The sequence below is a fragment of the Oxyura jamaicensis genome, chromosome 3, assembly GCF_011077185.1.
Source record: "Oxyura jamaicensis isolate SHBP4307 breed ruddy duck chromosome 3, BPBGC_Ojam_1.0, whole genome shotgun sequence".
NCBI classification, from domain to species: Eukaryota; Metazoa; Chordata; class Aves; order Anseriformes; family Anatidae; genus Oxyura; species Oxyura jamaicensis.
The window spans coordinates 115,925,146-115,949,660 of record NC_048895.1 but is presented as its reverse complement, the minus strand read 5'-3'; the positions used below and the strand labels follow the sequence as shown (position 1 = coordinate 115,949,660).

Here is a 24,515-nt window from a genome sequence, read left to right as displayed (position 1 = left end):
CTCATTTTGGTCCTTGCTCTCTGTGGTCTCTATCCCTGGCTGGTTCAGAGGTCAGAAGGTTCCTGCTCTTTGAAGACTTGGTCTTTGTGTCTCTGCCTATTGGATCTTTCAGGGGACTGTATTAACATTTGGTTTATTCACTATTTTTTAAAGAAAATTTCAATATTCCAACAATCTTGCCTCATTTTGCAGTCATCTCCTAGTCCTGCGGTACTTCACTTTGCAAGCTGTTCATGTTATGACTTTGAATTGTCTTTGATTAGAGAAGGAAAAGACACAAGTCCCAAGGAGACTGTCTGACTTCCATTCCACCAAGGCAGTAACTGAGGAAGTATTTTTATAATCAGTCAGGTTTCAGTCATTATACCTAATTCCATTCCTGCAATCATCACAGTCTCCCACCTCACACACAGAAACAGACTGTATCTGGAGCCAACTTCATGTCTTACAAACAAAATCCCGAGGGACACATTAGGTTATTTGCTTAAGGTGACACAGGAGATCTATGGCTGGACCAAAACTGAGCCAGACATCTGCAATTTGTGCCTGTAGATTTTACAATAAAATAAATAGGGAGGAATTATTTAGTTGCTTGAACAGACAGCCATTTAGATGCTGTAAGAGATCTGAGCCATCCAGGCAGGACTGACAAATTGTCACTGGACCTGTAGGAGACCTTCAGCAGCAGCTGAAGTCCAAATGATTTGTCCAAAGTCATCTCAAATAAACTAGATGCCTTTGTGGCACAACTGAATTAGTGGTAGTAATCTTAATTTCATCTTGTTGAAGATAGCATCCTTTTTATTGAGCTTGTTAGAAAGGATAAGTGTTCTGGAAATGGAAGGTAGTATAGCCAAATTATTACCATATGAAATTCTTACCTGAGGTCAAAATTGCATCACCGTATATATTCCACACATCATGACATAACTGATTTTTTATTATTATCTAAGCATGGTAATATTGCTTCCCTTTACCCAACACTACATATTGATATTAAGTATGGCTGTGCACTCGGGTTTTTAAATGACTAAAAATGCTGTTGGCAGAGCTTACAGTTTTCAAACAAATTAAGTTGCATGTTTGGAAAATTAATTATGGAGAACACAATGTATTAGCAGGTTTCGCTCTGCAAAATGGGGATAATGGAATCAAAACTCATAAAGCACTTTGAAGTCTTTAGGACAAAGGCATGGTGCAACTATGACGTAGTATTAATCTTTTATCCTCAAAGTTTTTCATGCCCATGGATAACAGGATATATTTCCTGGGCTGGTCTTTATTCACTGTGTTTATCTATTATGATAAAAAATGTCAACACCATCTCATTAATTTAATTTTTCAAAGGAGCTTTGCAATGAGACTAGCTTCTGAGCTATTAAATTCATAACTGTGTGACAGCAGAAACCAATGATACCAGACATAGACTTAAAGTTGCATGGAATGTAATGCGGTGGGATAACGAATCTTGTACTTTAGTTACTGGCCAAAGTTGGAGCTGCAGTTCAGCTCAGGTCCTGCTCACATAGCAAAGGGCAACGCGTTTAGGTTGGATGCCCCAAAGTCTTACACTGCTGTGCTCTGTTCCCTGTTCTCTTCTATTTCCTTGCATTTTTTTTCTGTTCAGGAGTGTCCTCTATACATAACACTATGTATATCAATCGGTGTATATCACTGTAATACTATGTATATCAGTGAAGGAACGAATGTGATTATTGTTCATAAAAAGCATACATATGAATTAAAATCAGTCTTTTATGGTATGTCGCAAATTTGGTACAGAAGCCTCATTATGTTGCTCAAAATGCATATTCCTACCTGATCTAATAGGCACAAGTGCGCCAGATAAGGAATGAATTCAAAAGCAGCAAATGAGCAGGGTTGTAGAATACAAGGACTTAAGTTCTGAATGACATTTTTTCTTCTGAGGAGCCTAAATTCACTTAATCCAAAGTATCCAGTAGAAACCTAAGCTGAACAGTTTGAGATTGAATTCTCCCCAAACACAGAATCTAAAATTACAGCCCATTAAATCTTTCCTGCAATATGAATAATTTTAATCAGAGGAGTACTTTTGCCTTTGTGATGTGTTTCCAGAGTCAGGACTAGAAATTCCCTCCTCCCCCCCAAAACAAACAAACAACAAAAACCAATCAAACAAACAACATAAAAAAACTTTCCAGGAATTTCAGTGTCTCTTAGTGATGTTACTCTATTGATGGCTGGCTCATAACATCAGGACATACTTTTTCCTAATGGGACTATCTATTAAAAAGTGAAATTATTTCTTCCTTTTTTTTGTACATATTTTTTAATGTATTAATGTTTATTATGTAATGCAGGGCATAAAAGAACACACATAAGGCACCAACTTTGAGGAATGTCAAAGTAGAGGGTGATAAAATCAAAGAAAATTCTTGTATTATCATAGCATAAGTGAGGGAAACAAATCTATTGTGGATTTTAGCTCCTCTTATAAATATCAGCTAAGCAAAAGATGGAGTGTTAACATACACTTAAACCAAAACTGTTTGTTGTGTTGTTATGAAGGCTTAGGAACAAGTAGTAGGTTTTCTTGTGCTTTCTTTGAGGAGCTGGAAATAAATTTATTTATAATGAAAAATGATGGACTCTGTCTTGTTTTAGCCTTCCATGGCTTGGATCCTAGTCTAGGAAAGAAAATTGAATGATTCGTACTGTTTTATGCTATTGAGTATTTCAGTCTCAGACAGGAAAATGACACATTTCCCACATATATATTTGAAGATATTCAGTGACAGTTTTCAAAACCACCTGTCTTCTGTGCAATATCTTCATTGTGTGTTCATATGACCATATTTTTGACCTTCTTTCATTTTTTTATAACAGTGCAAACTGCTTTTTATGAGATATATTGCAATTCTTTGGTATTTGAAAGTGTATGAAATACATTTTTGTTTCCAAGAGCAAAGTTTTTGTTAGAGCAATGGTTATTTTAGCATGCCATTTTACAGAAAGCTCACATATAAACCAGTTATGCCTGAATTCTTGACTCCACCGCAGCGTAAGATGCTGTAGAGAATATGAGCTTGTTGCTAGTTATGAGGCTAGGGTTCTGTAATTCCCATTACTTCTTCCATATTTAATCTTTCATTTTATTACTTAACTTTGTAATTAATGTGTCCTAACCTAGAGCCAGCATTTCTCACTCTAAGACGTGCACAACCATTAGTTTTGTTCTATATTCACCTAGTGTAGTGTTTAGTGTCACAAAGGCTAGCTGTTAGAAGCCTGGCATTGCATTTTGATGGTACCAAGTATAACTGGTTTGTCAGTAAACATAATTTATTGATATGTAAAGGCTCTGTCCACCTAATGTGTAAGTTTAGGGTTAAATTTGGGCGTTTAAATAGGAACTTTGTAAAAGCAGCAGTAAGGTGTCTTTCTGCTCCCAACACTGTAGCTGAAAGATGTTAACTCACCTATATATAAAGATAATATAGAAATTGTAGTTAGGTTATAGTCTACTTCATCGACCATGATGAAAAGATAATACAGAAGCCCTGACTCTGTGCAGTTTGGAATAGAAAGGCTTTATTAAAGTTAAGTGAACAAAGGAAAAGAGGGGCAATTCACTCATATATTCACAGCATTTAAGGCTGGTAAGGGCTCACTGCATTATTTAATTTGATATCTTTTATATCATAGATCATTACATTTTATCCATTTACTATTTTATTAAGCCATATAACTTTTTCCTTTAAGTTTAACAGCTATTTGTCTGAGCATCTCTCCCAGAAGGAAATCTGACTTCATTTGAAAGTATCAGGAGATGAGGAAAAAACCACTTCCCTTGGTTTATAAGACATAGGTATATAGGAACACTGAATGGTCAAATGCTGTAATTCAGTGGTGTAATGTTTTGTAGCAGATAATCATCGTCAGTACTAAAAATATGTTGCCTGCTTGTCCATTTGAATTTCCCTCTTTTCAGCTCCTTCCACTGGCTCTTGATGCTTTTCCTTTCTTGTTCAAAGACCCTCTGTCATTCTCTTCCTGAGAAGATGCTTATATTCTTTAATTAAAAAGCTCTGGATTTTCTTCTTGAAAGATAACCATTTCATGCCTTTTGAGGCTGTCACTGGAACTATTTTTCAGGGTCTACTTAATGTCAGGATTGATCTCACCAGTGCCGTTCCAACCAACATCATTTTTACTTAGGCATCCCAGTGCAGGCATTATTTTTTTTAACACTGCAGAGGAATTCTATTTTTACTTGCTTGTCTACTGCCACCCTTGCACTTTCCTCTAAAATTCCCTGTTTTCAGGTATGGTGTGTGTCACTTGTTCCTATAAGTACAATTTTAAATATGACAGTTTTTAACACATTTTTGATTGAATGGGCCCAGCACAGCAAGTGATCACTTTCTAAGACCATCCTATCAACCTCCTCATCTGAGTTACTGACAGATTTTGTAAGTTGAGATTTTTTATTTCTTTAAAATTACTGATGAAGGCAACAGGCTTTGTACCAGTCCCTGCAGAGCACAGATAAAAATGCTCCAATTCAATGCGCGTTCCCTTTAGACAATTTTTTTAGAACTGTCATTTAGACAATTCTTAATCCATTTAACACGTGCACTATTGATATTGTATGGTGCTAATTTTTTAATCAGACTGTCATGAAGTAATAAGTCAAATGCATTAATAAAGTCTAAGTCTATTACATCCATGCTATTACATTCCACATTTATTACAACTAGACTTGTAATTTCATCAGAGAATGAAATCAAGTTTGGCTGACAAGACCTATATTCCATGCAACCATGTTGACTGGCATTAATTATATGCCTATCTTCAACATTTTTTCTTCACTTGAATGTCATATGAGATGTTCTGTTCTATTGTCCAGGAAAAATGTCAGACTAATCCTTAAGGCAATGCGGCTCATCCAGTTCATTGATCTCTGCTGTGCAATACAACTCAACCAGAGATAACCTGTATCACACATCGCAACCAGATTGCCACAGAAATCAGATGTTCCTCCCAACACACATGGTAAAGAAGCTTTCCACGGACATCCACAAGAAATCACTGGAATATTTTTTTAAGCTGAGGTTCCTTTTGAATGAAATTAAATCAGAATATACTATCCTGGAGCGCACATTCTGCACTCCAGCTGTGAATGGCATTCAGCCCACCAAAGTGAGTCTGATCTGGTAATCCCTCCTGAAGGGCTGGTAGCGTGGATATTTGCTGGTAGAGTGGACATTGTAGATTTTTATAGAAAAAGATACTTTTTTTTTTTTTTTCAGTCTGTTAATTTTTATTTTAAATGTATTCAACTAGTTCTACTTAAAACTACAACTGAATCTCTGTGAAAAAATTACCAGTAACAGCCTTTTGTAGCCCCCTATGGCCCTTTTCACTGTGGGCTCCCTTCTTCACTTTCACCAATTTTCACTGTGGCCTTCATTCTCTTTATTTTGATACCACAGAGTAAAAAACTCAGTCACTGTGATAGTCACCAGAAATACATTTGACAGCAGACTCGTTGTTCCATTAGCTTTTTTTTTTTTTCTTTTTAAATTTTCGTTTACTGTGTCATTCATCTGTCCTATCCTAAAACAAATAGATAAACTTTTAGAAAATGCCCTCTTTAGATGTACGAGCCCCCTTGTAGCTACAGTACGTGCTACCTTCTGCAGGCACTAGAAGAGGCCTTGGTTCTTCTGGTCTTTTTCAGGCAGAAGTTTCTAGCAGTTAAACCAAAGTTTATTTAGATCAGCAACTGCAGAATTGGCCCATGGTCATAAACCAGTTTCTTGCTGTATAGGACTGACATATATTTTAGCACAGCTGTATAAAATTAAAGCATTATGTTTTGTAAAGCAGTGAATCAGAAACTCACGGTGGATAACGAGCCAAACATAATCTCTTATTTCAATGCTGACAAAGTCATTAGGGTTTTGGGAAACATAAAGATGAAAAAACAGTAGCCACGTGTTAGTGCCATTTTATACCTGATATATTTTATTGTTATCTTCCAAACAATAGGAAAATCACGCCAAAAAACTGAATAGTGGCCAGAAAAGGATGAGTTGCAGAAGGAATGTGCAGGGACTGGCTGCTCACCATCTCTTCACGCCAAACAACCACAGGCTTTTCAGATTACTACATATTAGCCTGCTCCAGAGAAATTCCCTTGTCTGTGTTAGGTGGGAAGTCAAATAATATTGCCGTAAAGGATTCTTCTTCTCTTAAAAAAATAATCGGTGTGTGGTTATTTCCATTCTTTTCACTTTCGTTACTTTGAAGGTAAAAAAGTAAAAGTTAAAAAAAGAAAAGATAAAAAGATCCCCAGGCTGTGGGTTCTCGGTGTTTTCGTGTCTAACCTGTTTGTTTATTTAACACACTGCTATTTTACAGAGAAGCTGGAGATGTTATTAGTGATATCTACAAAATAAAAATTCCCAGGGTGGTTTGGAGAAGCAGGTGCTCAAAAGACCTATTACTTTTTCATGTAATACTTTGCATATTCACTAGGGCCTAGGCTTTAGCTAGCACAAATAATTTCAGCTCCAAAATCGATAAGCTCTGAAATGCGCATCAGCTGAAAATCTGCTGCCCGTTCCTTTCAGTTATATTTAGACATCTACATTTGTGTCAGAAAATATGAAGCTGATGAAAAGTGTGTTGCACCAAAAGGGAAAGCTATAGACAAGTGCTGGAGCTGAGAGTCCTGCTCTTAGCTTCGGCGTTTGGGCTGCGATCACCTCAAAACCAAAGTGCTCGAGCCATATATATAGGTGCTACCTATAGAATATAGGGACTGAGGGGCATGGGCTGCCCAAAGCCATATGTCCAAGCAATAGCTCATCCCAGCTGCCCGCTGGGGATTTTTCATGGCCACAAGTCTGGGAATTGACTGGGCCAGCACTTGGCCAGTACCACGCTCACCATTTAGCACCAAGGGTGAGGAAATCCCAGCGCCTGTGCCCGTGCCTTGGTGGGATTTATTGGTGTGGAGCCACGGTGGAGTTGGCAGCAACCAGCTGGGTTCCTGGATTCCATGTTGCTTGAGGGAAGAGATGGATGCTTCAAAATGAGATTGCAAATGGGTGGCACATCAGCTGTTGCTTGGTGCCTCCTGCTTCTCAGGACTTAAAACCCTGTAGAGCATCTCCTGGACTTAGGCCCCTTATTTCAGTGGGTTAAGAGACACAAGCTCTTTTTATTAAATAAGTGGGACACGAGGGAATAGTTTAGGCATTGGTTGAACTTTCTAACCTAATTCAGTCAGGGCTGGAGTAGCTGGAGAGGCCCATGTGCCACGTGGCAGTGCCATAGCGGCTGGGTGGCTGGGTATTCACAGGTGAAGTGCTCTGCAGCCAGCCCTTTGAAGTTGTTCCACTTTGCAGGAAATAATTAAATGCTTACTGGATACAGCAACTTGAAAAGAATGAGTTCGCTTCTATAATCCGTTGGCTTGGGCACTCACCTGGGAGATGATTAAGAAGGTGAAAATCTAAACACTATTAGGAAGAAAAAAATTGAAAAGAAGCACCGATGTGTCACTCAGATGTCTTTTTTTTTCCACTGCTCTTTACAGGAACGTTTTTGCCAGAGTTTGAATCCCCACTGAAAGAGCTCACTGTAGCTAATCCTCTGAGAGTGGCTATGTTTTCTAAGTGGGAAATGGATATAGGATAAACAGACAATCTGCTGTTGGCACCCAGCCCTCTCTGCTATGGTGTAATAAAGTCTTATCATCTGCAGCGAGGTTCTTCTATGGCTAAGCTCCTTCTAAAGCTGAAGGAGAACTGAGCACCATAACTGGAAATCCGATAATGGCACCTATAAATAAAGGATTTCTATTTGCCCATTTAACAGCAAATTAAATTATGGCGAGTGATTCAATAAATTATTGAAAAAACATAGTTCAAAGTTTGAGCTTTTTTTGAGAGGAGGCTTCTAGAAATATTCATACTTGTTAAAACTTTTGGAACTTAAAATGAAGCATGCTTTTACTGTGGAATATTAAATTCAGCTAATTAAAACCAATAGGTGATCTGAGGACACCATGACTCTGACTTAGTATAAATGAACGTTTCATGATAAATTCTGAGAGCTGACTATTACTGAGAGAATAGCATCCATCACTGATCAGTTTAAATTGTTTCAGCTGTTCAGTGTTAGCTGGTTCAATTTCTTGTTGAAAAACGTACAGCTTTTTTGAGACTAAATGGGTTTATTGTTTTTCTTTGATTACTGCCTCTCCGTTTTAAGAAATCTTACAAAGAAGATTTGATTAGAAATATTTCCTTTCTTTTCTGTCTTTGTTTTTTTCTTCTTTTTTATTTTATTTTTTTACAATACAGAGGAGTGGTTAGATCTTTTGATGCCTGCTCTGTTCTTTTCGTGCTGCAGTGTAGCAAATGTGTGAAATCCAAACTAAAAGTGATCATTCTGTTTTTGTAGTCAAACTTAAGCCTAATGCAAAAAGTGAACTAAGAAGGCAAACAGGGAGAGCCCAATTTTGGTTTATTTTTGTCACTTTTGCTGCAGCTGAGCCATGTTCAGCACCAGTGGGCTGCCAGTTTCCATGTGCTGTTCAGGGTAACGTTGGGCTATCTGATTGATTCCTTGTTGTAAAGCACATTGTACCTGAAGAGAGGTTGTGCCTTTTCTTTTCCTCTGTCCCCCATACTATTTTCTATCCATGCTTCTTCCAGGAAAGCTTGTGGTTAATCTGTCCCACGTGAAGCCTTTTGCCTCTCCATTTGCTCACGTGTACTCAGTTGATTGGTATGGTTTCGACTAAAGTTGTTGGGAAGTAGGAGTGCTCACCACAAATGACAAAGATTGTTCTTAGCAGAAATAGCCGCGCCATATTCTGAAGGAAAATACACTAGGTTGTGGAAAAGCTTTGAGGAAAATTAAAGGTGAATCTGATAAGACTAGCAGGTATTAGCTCCTTGCTTTTCCTCTGAGAAGGAATATTGATTTTAAATATGCTCTAGGTTGTAACAGTCTGTTAGCCACACATCTGAAGATTTTTTTTTCTTGAGGTCAGGCTATAGTTCTTGGAGTAGCACTGTTATTTCCTTATTCAGAGGAAAAGAAGAAAGCTGATTCTTTGAACTTCTGGATTAGTCAGAGCAGACAGTGTTGACAAGATGTAATTGCTGCTTCAGCTGAGAGGAAAGGTAATGCCTCTGTTGTTTTGAAGTTCTTGAAGAAACTCTCTTGTGATCTGAAGCTACTCATCTTAGACAAGCAATTTGCTCCTGAGTGGTAAGAACCTTTCATAAGGTTCACATTGACTTAAAAAAAAAAAAAAAAAAAAAAAAAAAAAAGATGAAGCCAGAAGCCACTCCTTAATCTCTTTTTAGTTACACAAAGTAGGTTTGCCAAAGCTGGACAAACCACTGTCCATTTGCTCTGCTGTTTTATCTAAAGCAACAACAAAATTCCCAACCTGGTCTTCATCTAAGGCAAAATACATTATTTCCCCTGATAATGTATAACCCAAACCATGGTCTACTTCAAACCATGTAATCTGGAATAAGTTCCTTCCCTGAGCTAAGCTGGCCATCAGTTCACACCATAATATAGAAAGACCATTTCACTTTGTTATCAAGCCAGTTACCTGTGGTTTTTAGTTTTATTCTTCTAAATGTATGATCGCTTTCTGTTAACCTGGAATCAAAATTTGCCTTCAGATAATGAGTTGCTTCCATTGTCTTCAATAGGCATAGTGCATATGAAAGAGGAATTGGGCCATTGTTTGCCTGGGCATTATCCTGGTGGACAGGGTGACATGGCTTTAGATACAGGTTACATATAACTCACCTGTTTTTGTCTTTTAATTTCAGTGAGCATATCTTTGGCGTGTTGTGAAGCACACTAGATAGAAAGCAATTTGATTTTATCAAAATTTTCTTTACAGGTATCCCAGATGTGTCCCCTTTTACTCTTCTGTGTTCTAGGCTAAATTTAATCCTACTCTTTAAAATCTCTTTTGATTGCTAGCCCACCCCTCTGTGCCTCATTTAAGTTTTCTTCATTTCACGTGGCCCAATTAATTGATAAAATGCTCTCATACTTTTCCCTGATACATCTCTTTAATATGTCCTACCATCCTTTTTATTTCTTTCCATTATTTTTTTTTCCAAATTTTTATTGGTACCAAATTGGTAACAAGAATTGGAACACTCTTCAGTTTCTCATAGACTCTGAGTTTTCTTACTTGGTGACAGCTAATTCAGAACCCATCACTGGTCTACATTCAGTTGGTTATTTCACTGCATGAAATTCCAGACAATTCTATTGAAGGTGGTTGAGTAAATCCAAAATTTATGCCAGTGTAAATGAAATCAAAACCTGGCATAGTTTAAGCAAGTAGTCTATTATATTCCCACCAAAAATCAAATCTCACTGTCCAGTTTACTTTTGTTGAATATTTCCTTGTTATGATTTAAATGGAGAACAGGATATATGTTTTTTTCCCACCCATGGAGTTATTATGACAACCGAAAATGCCTACATTTATAAATTCTTCATGTGTGCTTTTGTAGCACTCAGTACCACGGACTCACCCTGCGATGTCTGAACACTCATCAACCTAACTTAATTATAACTGAAGAAAATTATGTGGCCAGATCCTTTATATTTTATGAAGCTGGATCTTTTAATAATATTAGGTATTTAGACACATAAAGAATGAAAAAATTGGAGCCATAAGGTAACTGAAAAATAGGAATAATGTATTCAAATGTGATATAATGCGTGATGATCTTGCTTGAACTCATCTGCTGTCATAAAGTTCCATCAGGCTCTCTTTGACTCTTCAAAGCCCGTTGGCATCAGTAGGTTGGATGATGTGAAAGTTTTGAATTTTTTGTGTGATCTTGTATAAACATACTCTTGAAATTTGCTTTAATCATCAATTATTTTATCCATATCTGACCTCATGGCAGGTGAAGCCCAGTTTCCTACAATAAAGATGTATGTTAAAGCTATTTCCTACAACGTAGATGTATATTTTATGTATGTATAATTATATATAATGGTTGAAGATGTAGATATATAATTCTTATTCTAATGTTCCATTTAGAATAGTCAATAATATTTTACTAGTTTTCAGGTACAAATATTTAAGAACTATTCAATTTTTTCCTGAAAGTTGACAAACTACTCTCATAACACGACTGCCTTACGTTGCCTCTCTAGCTAGTTTCTTTCATGATGGCCTTGTCCAAACTGGCAGATGTCTTAAGAGCTGACGTGTATAAACATTCTGTAAAGAGGCTTAAATGCAAATGATGGTAAATCAAAATGTGATGAAAAAATAAAAAGGGAAACAAAGAATTGTGCTTTGGATCTCAATATAAAAAAAAAATGGGCATGCACTAGCTAATTCTTGCTAATAACATCTGATTTTATTTTGTCTTTTAAGGTAAAACTGGTCACACAGAGGCTGTACGAGTAGTATATCAGCCAGAAAACATCAGCTTTGAGAAACTGCTCAAGGTCTTCTGGGAGAATCATGACCCGACACAAGGTAGAGTGATGAGTGAGCCAGTATTTAATTATCTTACTAATTACAGCTGGGATAATTAGTGTTTGAGCTGCATGGAAGAGATGAACCTTGAAATCACACTGGAGCTCAAGAATATGATTGCAGACATTTATTGACAGAGAAAGAGAGGAAGAGAGAGAATGAGAGTACAGAAACTCACAATACCCCTCCTCCTTTACAGCTGTCTGTGCTGGGAAAATTCCCACAGAGAGGCACAGTAGACAATAGATGTTTTTTTCAGCTTTGATTATGACAATTTCTTCTGTAATACTATCTTTTGTCTCTTAAATTAAAGCATATTTCTTTGCAGCTTCAGAGCTGGCCATATTATCTGTGCTGAAGGCCTTTATCCTTCATAATTTTTTTTTTGTTTGTTATATTTTCCAGTGGCAATGACTATCTTTTATGTTTAGAAAAAAGAAAAAAAAAAAAAAAGATGTAAGAGGTGGTGTGTTGAGACACCAGCAGAGCATTCTAGCTATTTCCCTTATTCAAACCTTTTGATTTAATTTATCTTTCTTGGAAGAGGTTTTGTGATGACATTATACACATCTGTGCAAACATAAATGGGAAACTGTGTTGAGAAAACATTTTACATGTTGATGTAGTTTCAATAAACATCATGCTTTCTAGCATTTTCCAGAAATATTGCACACAGGAACTCATTTCAATATTTTAACAGCTATCATAATTAAGCCACTTGTTACCACATCTGGGAACAAAAAATGCAGATGATACCTACAAAATACAATACCATCCAGGGAAACAGTACCACTGAGAAGGATCCAGGGGCTATTGTAGATAAATGTCTTCCACTGAGTCCAGAGTGCAGCAGAAAGACAAATAATGGCTGTTGCATCTCCTGCCTATATGAACAGTGAAGCCTTAGTCAGGGTGAAAGCATTTCCTGGGGGCGGTCAGTAAAATCTCAGACCATTTTGTGTAGTTTCTGTATTGACATACTAAGAATGATATAGAGATTTTGCTGGGGATTCAAAGAAAAGATATAAAAAGGATGTAGAACCTAAAATACTGTCCTGGTGCTGTGAATAAACACATTCAACTCATAGAGATATCACACCTGATGCCTCATAGTGGGGTTGACAATCCAACCACTGGTGAGCCAGGGCAACATTCAGTAGCTGGAACTTGCAGTTTTGGAGTTTCAGCATGGCAAAATAGTTCTGCAGCTAGCAGTGTTAATTAAGCATTGGAGTCTTTTTCTGTCACCATCATTTTGAGGCTTTAAGATGAGATCATTTATCATCTTACAAAAGGTGTTTGATTCAGTTCACGAGAAAAAATTCTATGTCTGTGTGTGAAGCGTGATGACCTGTAGTGGGATCTGTTGATTTATGCACCCCCCTAATCAACCCCTTCCTTTACACTTGTGTCAGAACCATTTCCCTGCACCATCCTTGAAACCCTCACAGCTCTGCTTTGAGATTGTGTCCATCATACTTCAGGGCCTTTGTGGTTTGCTTCTAAGGATCAGGAGGGAAGTTTTACCCCAGCCTACCACTGGTTGGTTTTTGGTCTTTTTTGTTCTTTTCTTTTTAGATTGTCAGGGATTGGCCATAACCAGATGCTGGCATCTTAGTAATGGGCTGCTTGTTTTGAAGTAGCACAGAAAATCCTATTTCTAGGCAATTGGTCCATGTGTCTTGTTCACATGCTGAGATTCATCCTCATTGCCAGAGCTGGGAGCTAACAACCAGGACTATAACAACCAGCAGTATGAGGAATGGATTTCTGCTGAAATGATTTGGGAAACTACCATTCTCTGTCATTTTTGTAGTCTTGGCTTTGACAGCATATGGTTAGTCTTTGCCTGTGGCGCACATGCAGTAGGTCGGTCTCTAAAGGACTTCAGGGCTTTGGGCTGATTGAAGTACATGTGCTTGACTTAATGGTATGTGGGTGAGGTGTTACACATAGATCAGACCAAATGAACTCAGAATTCCTTCTGGCTTTAAACAAAGTAATATGATGAGATTATATCTTTGTATTCACTTTGAAACCTCACAGAACTAAGGTTCTAAATAGTTCCAGTCTGTGCTTTCAGAAGAAGGTTGGATGCTGGCAGATGTATGATTCACTTCTTGATTTCTGGCAACTAGGGAAACATCACCTAATTAGCCTGGGCACAGAGCCACACTAATGTGGCTTTATTCCTTGTGGGATGTAAGCTAATATCTCCACATGACACTGTGCTGTGTAGATACCCAAGTCATTCACAGCTACCTCAGGCATCTACGTGGCACTGCACTGCTTGGTCTAAACCTGGTTAAACCTTTATCTGAGCTTGGTTCAGTAGAATTTCAACATGGTTCTTCAGTAATAACTTGCAAAAAGTAAGAACGTTGCTTTCTCCACAGAGATGTTGGCAGTCACTAAAGCTTTTGTGTCCTCCAGACTTGGCTGATGTGGACAGATTGCTTTAGCTATGCACGTTTATGGTTGCTTAATGCTAAACTCTCTTCAATGCCTTTGTAAAGTTCTTTACATCTCTACAGCCTTTCTTCATTTGAGAAAAAAATAAACCACAAGGTCTCCATTTCAAGTTTCTTTGTTCTGTAAGATAGGGATGGTATGCTTATATATGTTTTTCAAGTTTGTGCAGTTAGCAGTAGAAGATCGGTAAGGTGGAACTGTTTCTTCACCTTGATTTGCACCTACTCCCTGCTTTTATCTTGCTTTGGGAAATGTGGCTCTATGTAAAGATACTGAACGTGAGAATTATCTCCCTGACCTAAGATTTTTTTTCTTTCCTTAAATTCAGCTGTGTGAAAAGTCTTATTTAGCCAGCCTAACATGAATGCAGCTCAGTCTGTCAAAGAGAAAGTTTTTACTAAGCAGTTAAATTAGGGAGATTTCTTATTCATGAAATTCAGCACACTCTTTAGATGAATCCAATGTCTCATACAGCCAACAAATGTTGGACTTTTTGAGAATAGTGCTCACTCAAAAGCGTAAAAGCTTTGTCTGTGGCACTGCCTTATCTTTCCCCCAGAAGTCAGGTTAATGCCATCTAAGCCGTCCTACCCCTGCAGAGACAATGGACTTGTCTAATTGTTATAATGTCATTAAACATAAAATATGGAAATATTTATATGTGTTGTTTCAGTTTCTGTTGCAATTAAAGACCTTTCAAATATCAATCTAGGTGGTACCAAGTTGCTAAAGAGTACAGACTGGCAGTCCATTCATTATTGTAAGAGCATATTAATATTCAAAAGTTCCTGCTTTCCAAGCAGTTGGACCTCCTGCCTTCAAGAGGAGGCTGACATCTCTCTGGGATTCAAAGTTTCTCTGAGAGGCAGCCTGGCTCTTGTTTCATGAAGCTCTTGAGTCTCAGTATTATACAGAAGTCTACTGAAAAGCAGGAACCTTTGATCAAGTCAAACAGTCTATAAGTTGAAAGAGATTCTCCCAGATGAACATCTCCTAAGTGTGGGGCCCTGATAAAGTCCTCCTTGACTATTAATTTAGGCTGTATTTTATAATTCATTACATTTGGGATACTGAAAAAGCAACAAACAAACCCCTGACTTCTGCCAAGTGACATATGGTTGTCATCGCTGTTCAGCCTCTAATGCACAGACCAGAATTCCTTCTCTCCTAGGAATAATCTTATCTATAAGAGGATTGCTCTGTGTAGCTCTAGAAGTGCTTGAGGTGGTTGCTTCTTTGTGACTGATGCTAAAAAGGAGAATGAATGCGGTGTGCTGAAAATACTGCAAAATAATTTTATGTCTGTTCGCTTTGTGCACCATATATCTTTGTAAAGTTTACAGAGGCATAGGGCAGGATCTGTATTGCCCTGTATTTGCACTAAAAGGGCCATTCTCAGAGCCTTCCAGATTTGTAAGATATAAGCCTGTCTCTCAAACTGCAGTCTTATGGTTCTGCTGCGTGTCTAGAGAGATGTGGACTTTCAGGCCATCAGTTTGTCTGCATTGTGCCTAAGCCTGTGGTTTCGTGATTGCTTTAAGCTAATCTTTGTGTTATCTGATGGGGAAAAGGGCAATTTTCTTGTCTCCTTGACCTGTACAATACCTCCTCTTTCTTTGTGTGGATGCTGGCAGTCACAAAGTTTTCGGATCAAGCTGATAGCTGACGCTGCATGAAGTGAAATGTAGCTTTCAGCCAGAATTCACATTTCCAGGAGCAGGGCTGGTGGTGGGACGGCCCTTCTGGCACTAGCACTGTCCGGCAGCATGAGCACCAATTGGGAAACCCAACCTTGCTCATATTCAGGGAAGAAGATGTCATATTTTATCTGATCAGAAAGTTTGGCCGCTCTGTGGGGAGTCTATTTCTCCAGCCAAGCCTTTGGAAAAATCTGTCTGATACCAGAGGAGTCTGCCATGGTGCAAATGTGATTCCCGTTAAGTGTCCTATTGTTCATAATTACCCTAATCCTGTGTGAGGCTGAAGTCCTACACGTGTCAGAGATTTCAGCCCTATCCAAAGCAGCTTTAAAGATTCCTTGTTGCTTGCAATAGCTGAACGTGTCTTTTTAGCAGAACACAAAGCCAATACTATTTCCTTCTCTTTAAAACATGTTTGGGGCAAAAGCAAAATCCACTCACATCCTTAGCTCTCTCCTGTCTTGAATATAAGCCAAAACTGATGCTCGTTTTGGTAGTTCTGCTCCCCATCTTTATCAAGCATACTCAGTCCTTCCCAGCCCACAGAAAATAAAAGCTACACCTACAGTTCTTTGGGGTGAGCCCCTCTGTACACAGGTTGCATCCTTTCTCATTGCTGCTTCTGTTTTTTTGGTTGTATTTCTGATGTAGTGAAAGGAGCTGAGGGGGTGGCAGGACTCCATACCATTGGCAGTGGGGTGAAGAGCAAAGATGCTCATGGCCACTGCTGCCTAGGAGGTTCTGGAAAATAACTTCTAGCTGTATTGATTCTTTGAGTATGGGTATGCAGAGAACCAAAGTTACTGGTTAGTAATCTCATTTGTCCTTTCTGTCATGAAGTCTCCTTATCTTGCCTGTGTTTGTACAGGAAATGTAAGCAGAACTGGTATTTTTCCAGCAGTTGAGGACCATCTGTACTACAACAAACTCATCACCCGCCAGATTCATTCAGAACACCTCTTAGTCCATATGTCTTGTGTATCCATGATAAAGAAGAGATGTATGAGCTGTTTCTCCTCCCTGTGACCTTCCAAATAGTTTGGCATTTAGCCTTAATGCTGATACATGAATTCTCCAGATTAATATCTGGTTTTCGTTGTGCTGACCCATTTTAGTTGCAGAGGGTATATTTATTTCTCACCAGTTTTGAAGGACTGTACTTTTTTTAGACATTGCATAAGGAATCTATCATCTGCAAATAATTAAAATTAGACACTAGAAATGACATTGTATTGCTAATGAGCAGATGTGTCTACTTATACCAGTGGAAGAACAGCTGTACACATAAAAAATGCTACAGCGACCCTAAACCAGCATTATGTATTCTGCTACAGGCCTGTAACTTCATTTAGAGATTAAAGGGAAAAAATAATCTCTCCATGTAAAATATAACTTTTTAAAAAAAAAAAAAATCTGTGAGTCTCTTCCCTTTATAATTTGAATGAAACTTGCAAGTCTCAGGTTAAAGCACAAAACACTTTTGTCTTGTATTTTAAATGTTATTGAGACCTAGTAGTTTCTGCATTATTGCAAGGTGTAACAAAAAAAACAGTAGAAATACAAATCTATTGCCACCAGACATATTAAATATATTCAAAATAGAATTACAGACCCCTGCGGGAGCCATTCCCGGTCCCATACTCTTCAATATTTTCATTAATGACTTGGAGGATATAGTGGAGAGGATACTAATTAAATCTGCGGTAAAGATAATGCTAGAAGGCTTTTGGAGGAAACGAATAAAACACGGCTCTGTGTTGATAAATTAAAAAAGCCATGGAAATTGATATACTGATATAAAAACAGAGATAAATGTATATTGGTTCATGCAGAACTGAATACTCAATAGTAATATGCACTCTATGAATTGTTTGATGGAAGACTCTTCTATTACCTTCACATCCTTCTAACTTCTGCTCTTAGCAATGAAATGAAGTCTCAGTGGTGGGACACAGATGACTGATTCCTAACCATCCCACCAGCAACCAATTTAGTGGACCCTTGCCCATAATCAATTCCTAAATACCTGTGGTCTATACTTTTTCCAAAGTACTGAAGATGCTCTTTGCCAGTGGTGCTTAACCACCACTGCAGTTTGAGGATGCAATATCCTTTCTTCCATTATCAAATGCCTAATTTCATGTTGCTCCCATTCTTTGCCCTTTCTCTAGAACTAAATATGCATTAAAAATAAATACTTTTTCTTTGGCAGTTTTGCATCCCCAGGAATTTCAGCTGTCATGACCTTATTTGCATATTAGACTCTTTTTATACATATAAATGAGAATAGACTTTTTCTGACCTAAATTTCCAGTTTAGGAGCTGTTGTTTTTCCATGTCACGGTGAGAAGCTGAGATTTGACTTTGCGTCTTTTGCAATGAAGGGGAGTCTTCGCCAGTGCAGCGGTTGCTGAGATGGCTGAATAGTTTGCATTACGAAGTGGGTGTTGCTGAATCAATTCTGGCTCAAGGGCAAAATTCCTTCTGGGCTCTGATTTCTTCTTCGTTTTAAACTACTTCCAGCTTATTTATTTCATATATGGCAAAGATGTGTTATTTAGTTTAGGTTGGATGTTAGGAAGAACTTCTTTACTGAAAGGGTTGTTAGACACTGGAACGGGCTGCCCAGGGAAGTGGTGGAGTCCCCATCCCTGGAGGTTTTTAAAAGACGTTTAGATGTAGAGCTTAGGGATATGGTTTAGTGGGGACTGTTAGTGTTAGGTCAGAGGTTGGACTTGATGATCTTGAGGTCTCTTCCAACCTAGAAAATTCTGTGATTCTGTGATTCTGTGATTAGTTCTCCAGAAATACTGAAAACTAACTTTACCTTTCAGTTTTGCTAAGCTCAGGAAAATGGTGACTTGATGATGAGAAAAGCCATGGCATCTGTCTTTTATTCCACTGAAGACGACACTGTGTCTATTATGCTGCAGTAAACATGCACCTACCACTCACCTGAAGGGATTCCTTTTGTTCATAATTTCCGTACTGCTAAGAACAATTGGAAAATGCTTTTATTCTGCTACAATCTTCCTTGGGGTCACTTCTGTATTATTTCTCAATTATAGTATAGCTGTGGTTGTAGTAGATGAAAGGAAGAAGAAGAGGGAGGCAAGAGGAAGGGGATCTTCATTTTAGTGCAGCTTTGTTCATTTGTTCATGAAGTTCTGAATGAAAATCCGGACTTCTCAATGCTTGACTGTCATCAGTAGCTTTCAAATATCCATGAAATCAAAGGGTATGTGGTGTGAATAACAGCAGCTAGATTTGCATGTGCATTTACACAATTAGAAAAGAGCAACCTAGGAAGGTCTTTTTCTGCAGAATTTTATGATGGACTGTTCCAGTCTTTATACTACGAAGGCAATAGAGAAAGTTAAAACATAGTAGTACCAAGCATTCTTTTCTTCTTCAAATAACCCACTAGTGAATTTAACTGCACACAGGTCTAGAAATCTGAGGCACTGAAGCATGACATCATTAATCATAGTTTATGGTGATTATTAGTAGGCTTTTAATCTTTGTTTTCATGTATAATTAGGTACAGGAGGTCAAAGCTGACTCTCTTCTAAACAACAATATTTTCAGTGAATGACTGTTTTTCTCTGCCTGCAATTTTCCCTTGCATATTTATAAGAGCATACTTGTCTGTGTTTGGAGAGAGCAGTGTCCCATGAGTTTATCTGCTGATAAAAGCAAATGACAACACAGTTATTTTTATTATCTCTAATTATTTTTATTACTATTGCAATAACACCTGGTGGATCATAGTAGGTTTAGATTCATACTGCTAACACATGCCAAAATTTAGGCATGACATTAGTGAGTAACAGATAAATGAGGAGAAAGGAGAAGGCACATAAAGAAAACATAACAAATCGGTGTGATTCCATAGCTGAGCTCTGTATAGTGCATGATCAGAATTTCTACGTTTTTAAATTATGGTTTCTCACATGATTAGTAGTTGTCCAGCTTTTTGTAAGCACTGCAACAGAGCTAGTCTACGAAGAAGAAACATAATGAGGGCTCGACACCAATGCCTGAACAGAAACATCTATTGGCACGTTGGGTCCTGTGTGCACTCTGCCTGTCTTCCAGCTGTGCTTTAGGAAGTGTGGGGCTCCCATATGCCCTGTGTCTTGTCCTTCACGCTCTCGCAGGTATCTCTGCTCTATGCATCTATTCACCCTAAATTAGGCATCCGTGTTTGGGCAGCTTCTTGTTGCCTAAACCCGCGAGCTTAATTCCAGCTGCATCAGTTGCATTCAGTACTGTTAAAAGATACTACTGTTACTCCTGTCCCAAGTTCATCCAAGCCTAAAAACTTGTCAAAAACTACTCGTTTAACTTTTGATTAAAGTTAAGCAAAATAATAATAATAAATAAATCCCCTACAGTAAAATTGATGCCATTAAGGGTGACTCATGTACATATTCACCATTCCATTTGCCTGTTCTGTCCACTAGTGGTAAAAGTATATTTTCAATTAATAATCAGAAATGGATAAAAATTTGTATATTCCAGTAGCATTTAATACTTTGTGACATTAATAAAAAAATAACCAATTGTTTTATTTGGGCTCAGGTAGATTTTATTCAAAGTTCAAAGAGCATTCCAATATGCATTTAAGCAATGTTCTGTCTGAATTAATAAAAAAGCATATAGGGAACTCTTTTTTCAAAGTCTTCGTTCTAATTGTGTAAAATACTTGAACTGTCTTGAGAAGCAATTTCATGCATTTTATAACTATAGCATAATAATAATGTTAATAACAAGTGAAGAGAATTGGTTAAAGATAGAACCTTATTGGATTTATTTTGCTTTTGTTGTAGTAGTGTGTTGGCCATCTGTGGTGGGAACAGACAGGATTTCTTGTTGCAGCAAATTTGTAGCAGCAATTCATCCCATTCCCACAAAATGTCATTAATAAAAAAGTGATGGAGTGTGTTCTCCTGTGTGTCCATCAATACTATGGGGTATGTTATGGCATTAGTGAAGAATCTGATGTCAGAAAAAAATCTCTTTACTTAAAGAGCTTCTGGTATTTCATTGAGTGTTGTATTGACCGTCATCAACAACTCTTATTTACACTAGCACTAGCAATCTGAAGAAATTATTTTGTGATGTCTTTGCCCTTGGTGATACTCAATACTGAAGAGGACAAGGCCAGCCTCCTTTAGCTGACACTGCTTTGGGCAGAGGAGTTGGACTAGAGACCTCCACAGGTTCCTTCCAACATCTGCAAATCTGTGATTCTGTTTTACCTTCCAAGCTACACCAGAGAACTGTGTAATCTTGTGGTTTGATGAAGATTAAAGACAAAAAAGTACTTTTCATCAGACATTTTTGTAGCTGAAGTAAATTTTTAAAAACATAGTTTTAGCCACGATGTTCTAAGTATATATACAAGTCAGAAATTTTAGGGAAAGCTGGTATTTTGTCTTGATTCCAAGGCAAAGGGGAAGAACAAAACTGTAGTACTTCTTGGCACCGAAAACCTTCAGTACTGAAAGCTTTGTAAACCTTGTTTTCTATTGATAAGATGACTTTCCTTTAATATGTACAAACTCATTATTGTATTGTGACCTTCTGAATGCTTTTATATTTCATTTATCCTTCCTGCACCCCAGCACCTTGAAAATCATCAAGAACTCTCAATCCACAGCACTGTAACTAACTCCTTTTCTATTAACATTTTTCTCCTTTAATCATGTGCTATAAAGAGTTTTACTTTCCCCTGGCAACTTTTAAACTGTATGGATGTAATCATTACAGTGAGTGATGACATCAAGCCAGGGTGACATGGTGCAATTGATTTTTACTAAATAATTATATGATGAGCTGAAGGAAGGAGCTTTATTAGTCTTAACTCAGCAAGCATTGATTGGTGAAAAGAAAATGACCAATCAGTACATCAGGTTTCTGTGGGTATAAGAAAATAAGTGACAGCTGCAGAAAAGTCTATAAATCACAGAAAAAAATTATGATAAAAATAAGAGCTATGAACTGCCCTTTAAAGTTTCACTGGGTGGCACAGAAGAGAGTAACAGACTTTAGTCATTTATCTCCATTATACTTGGGATCCTCTGAGAATAGCAAGGTTGACGAATGATGCCATTATATTTTTTTTTATTATTTTTAAATGGAGAGAAGATAAGAAGTGTTGTGTAAGTATTGCTTTCAAGTCTTTAGAGGGTTGAGTCTTCAGAAATTCTTGATTTAGCCAAAGAAATAAATGAAGTATATTTAGCTTCAGCCTTCTGTAGGAAATAAATTCCAAAATCACTCTTTGGGAAGAATCTTCTTATTTGCAATGAGTTCTCCATTTCTAAATAAAATAATAATAATAATAAACTATTGTTCTGGGAAATAGGTGCTTTTGTTAATGCTTTGGATTTACCTATTACTTACTGACCTTAAGATACCCTGAAGTTAGATAGGAAGGACAACGACCTACCTAAGCAGCATCTCAATAAAAACTCAAACTCAGCATACCAGCAGGATAGTTGCTTTAAAGGAGCAATGTTTTGGCCCCAGCGAAGAAGACACAGTAGCTTTCAGAAGGAATAGAAATTATGAAGGAGGAAGCACCGACTAGCTGCATCGAGGCAGGGAAGTTTTCATTTGTTCTGATCATTCAAGTCAAAGAAGAACTAGCATTTGCCACTTTGATACCAAAGAGATCCAGAATAAAGTCATTCCTACGCAGGTGCTTCAGATAGTATCAAAGTGTTGGTAAGAAGGCTTTCTAGAGCCATTCATTTTATGTTACCTATATTATCTATATTTTATTATCTATGTTTTGGCAGGTGATAATTTCTCCAGTGGCAGTCTGTTTGTGTTTGCATTATGTGGCACTCTCAACCTGGGAATTTTTTCTTTTGCAGAAACTGGGATAGCACCACAGCTCCCTGTCCTTTCCATCTACCATCCATGTTGTGGCCACAAATTTCTTTTTCTCCTAGTTATCACATGAGACAGAGCAAGTGCTTGGCTCTTGAGGGCATTTTTTGATTAATTGGTGTTCTAATCTCTGCTGGCAGTGTGAGGAAATTTTACGGCCTCCAGAGCGGTCCAGCCTGCACAGCACTGAGGCTCTTCGGTCAACCATAGCGAAATTCCCAAATATGATCCATATCCAAGATCTAAATACACTTGGAGCTCCAAATGCCCTCATCTACACTGGTTCTCTAGAGACAAGAGCTTACAAGGACTGGGCAGTGCTCACACAGGCACTGTGCTTTGGGCTGATGCTCTTTGGCACCACACAGCCTTATCCAAAACCACTTATTTTTCTGTCTTGCCAGAAAGGTACAAACCCTCTGATTTTCTATCAGTTCTGAAATCAGGCTATCTATGACAGGAGACTTTTAAGGCTGTCTTCAGCATGACAGCTGATTTTCTTTGCCTCAGGTATCAACACTAAGTGCCAGCCTTTTGACTCCGGGGTGTGTTTGTTCCTGTTACTGGCAGATGCATTCCTGATCATCAGGTCAGAGAGACAGATACTTGCATTTTCTGCCAGTTACTGTCTTGCAACCTTTGGCATTTGTAAAGTACAGCCAGATGAGACAGAGTGATCTTGCAAACCCCGGACTGGCCAAGGGGACTCTGGTTTCAGGCTCCTATAGAGTCCAACACAGGGCTCAAAGACATTCTTCTGTTCTCAGTCTTCTTACAGCAGAAAAAAATCAGATAAATCACCTAGGCTTTGGCTTCCTCTGCCTTGTGGCAAGGACATTGGTTAGCCCTTGAAACGCTGCCTTGTTATCTGTAGTTAAAGAGATTCTCATCAGCACTGGGAACAAGTCCTCCAGGTGGGCTTTTGTGACCAAGTGGCCCAGGTAGCGGCCTTACATGTCCAGGATGGGACATGTAAGATGAAACTATGCTTTCAGGCCCCTGGAAGCTTTTCCTTAAATTACCTGTTGAAGAGAAATGGGCTTGAGATAAAAGTATCTAATGGTTACAGCTGGGGATGAAGGGTTTATTACTTTCATTCTCTCATTGCAAAATTTCTGAAAGAGTTGGTGAAGGTCTTTCTTCCTGTCAGAGGCCTTATCTCCCAGTGTTAATACATTTTGTTCACATCTGTAAGAAGCAACCTGGTTATCAACTCAGCCTAGAATGAAAGTTGAGGAAGTTTGAGCCCTACTGACACATCTACCCATATATTAAACCCTTGAGGAAAAGAGTATCGACCATAAATTCTATCCCTAAACCAGCAGATTTTGCAAACAGAGTGACTCTAAGATATCCTGCAGAACAGTTGGAGGCAATCAGCATTGCCCCGCGTAGAAGTTCCTGCTGCTCTGAAGGTGTTCAGCTGATGTTCTGTAGGAATGATTCCTTCTTCCAGTAATGAAGATTTAGACAAACCTGATTCACTGTTTTGACTTGGAATTAAAACAAAATTATGTGTGTCTCTTGACATGGAATCTGATACAGGTGAAAAGAAATAAGTTTCTTCAAGAAGGCAAGTATTTCGTTCTGATAAAAATCTTTGTAGAGAATTTTTGCAGGAAGTTAGATACTGAAATGCATCCATTAGTGGTAATAAATCTTGCTTTAATCCATCCAATCCATAATGTCAAAAGCTTTACAAATTTTTCTGTGGAAATGTAACTAAAAATAGTGGTCATTCAAAGTCCTTCCAAATCCTGATGCTTTTATAATGTCTGATTACAGTTTGCAGTAGATGTCAATTTTGAAGGCGTCAGTTTTGCTTAATTACCTGGGAACTTGAACATAGGGTGAATAACTTGAAGCGTATGGAGATTCTTTGTGTTTTCAACTGT

General features: G+C 38.0%; 1 protein-coding gene across 5 annotated transcripts in view; it reads left to right on the top strand.

The window, feature by feature from the left end:
- The window catches only part of MSRA (methionine sulfoxide reductase A), a 270,726-nt gene that overhangs the window by 151,958 nt on the left and 94,253 nt on the right, over positions 1 to 24,515 (top strand). For all 5 annotated transcript variants that reach the window (XM_035321232.1, XM_035321233.1, XM_035321236.1 and 2 more), the window contains one exon: positions 11,441 to 11,545. In XM_035321232.1, coding sequence (XP_035177123.1) covers positions 11,441 to 11,545 — 105 coding nt within the window. The remainder of the gene's footprint in view (positions 1 to 11,440; positions 11,546 to 24,515) is intronic.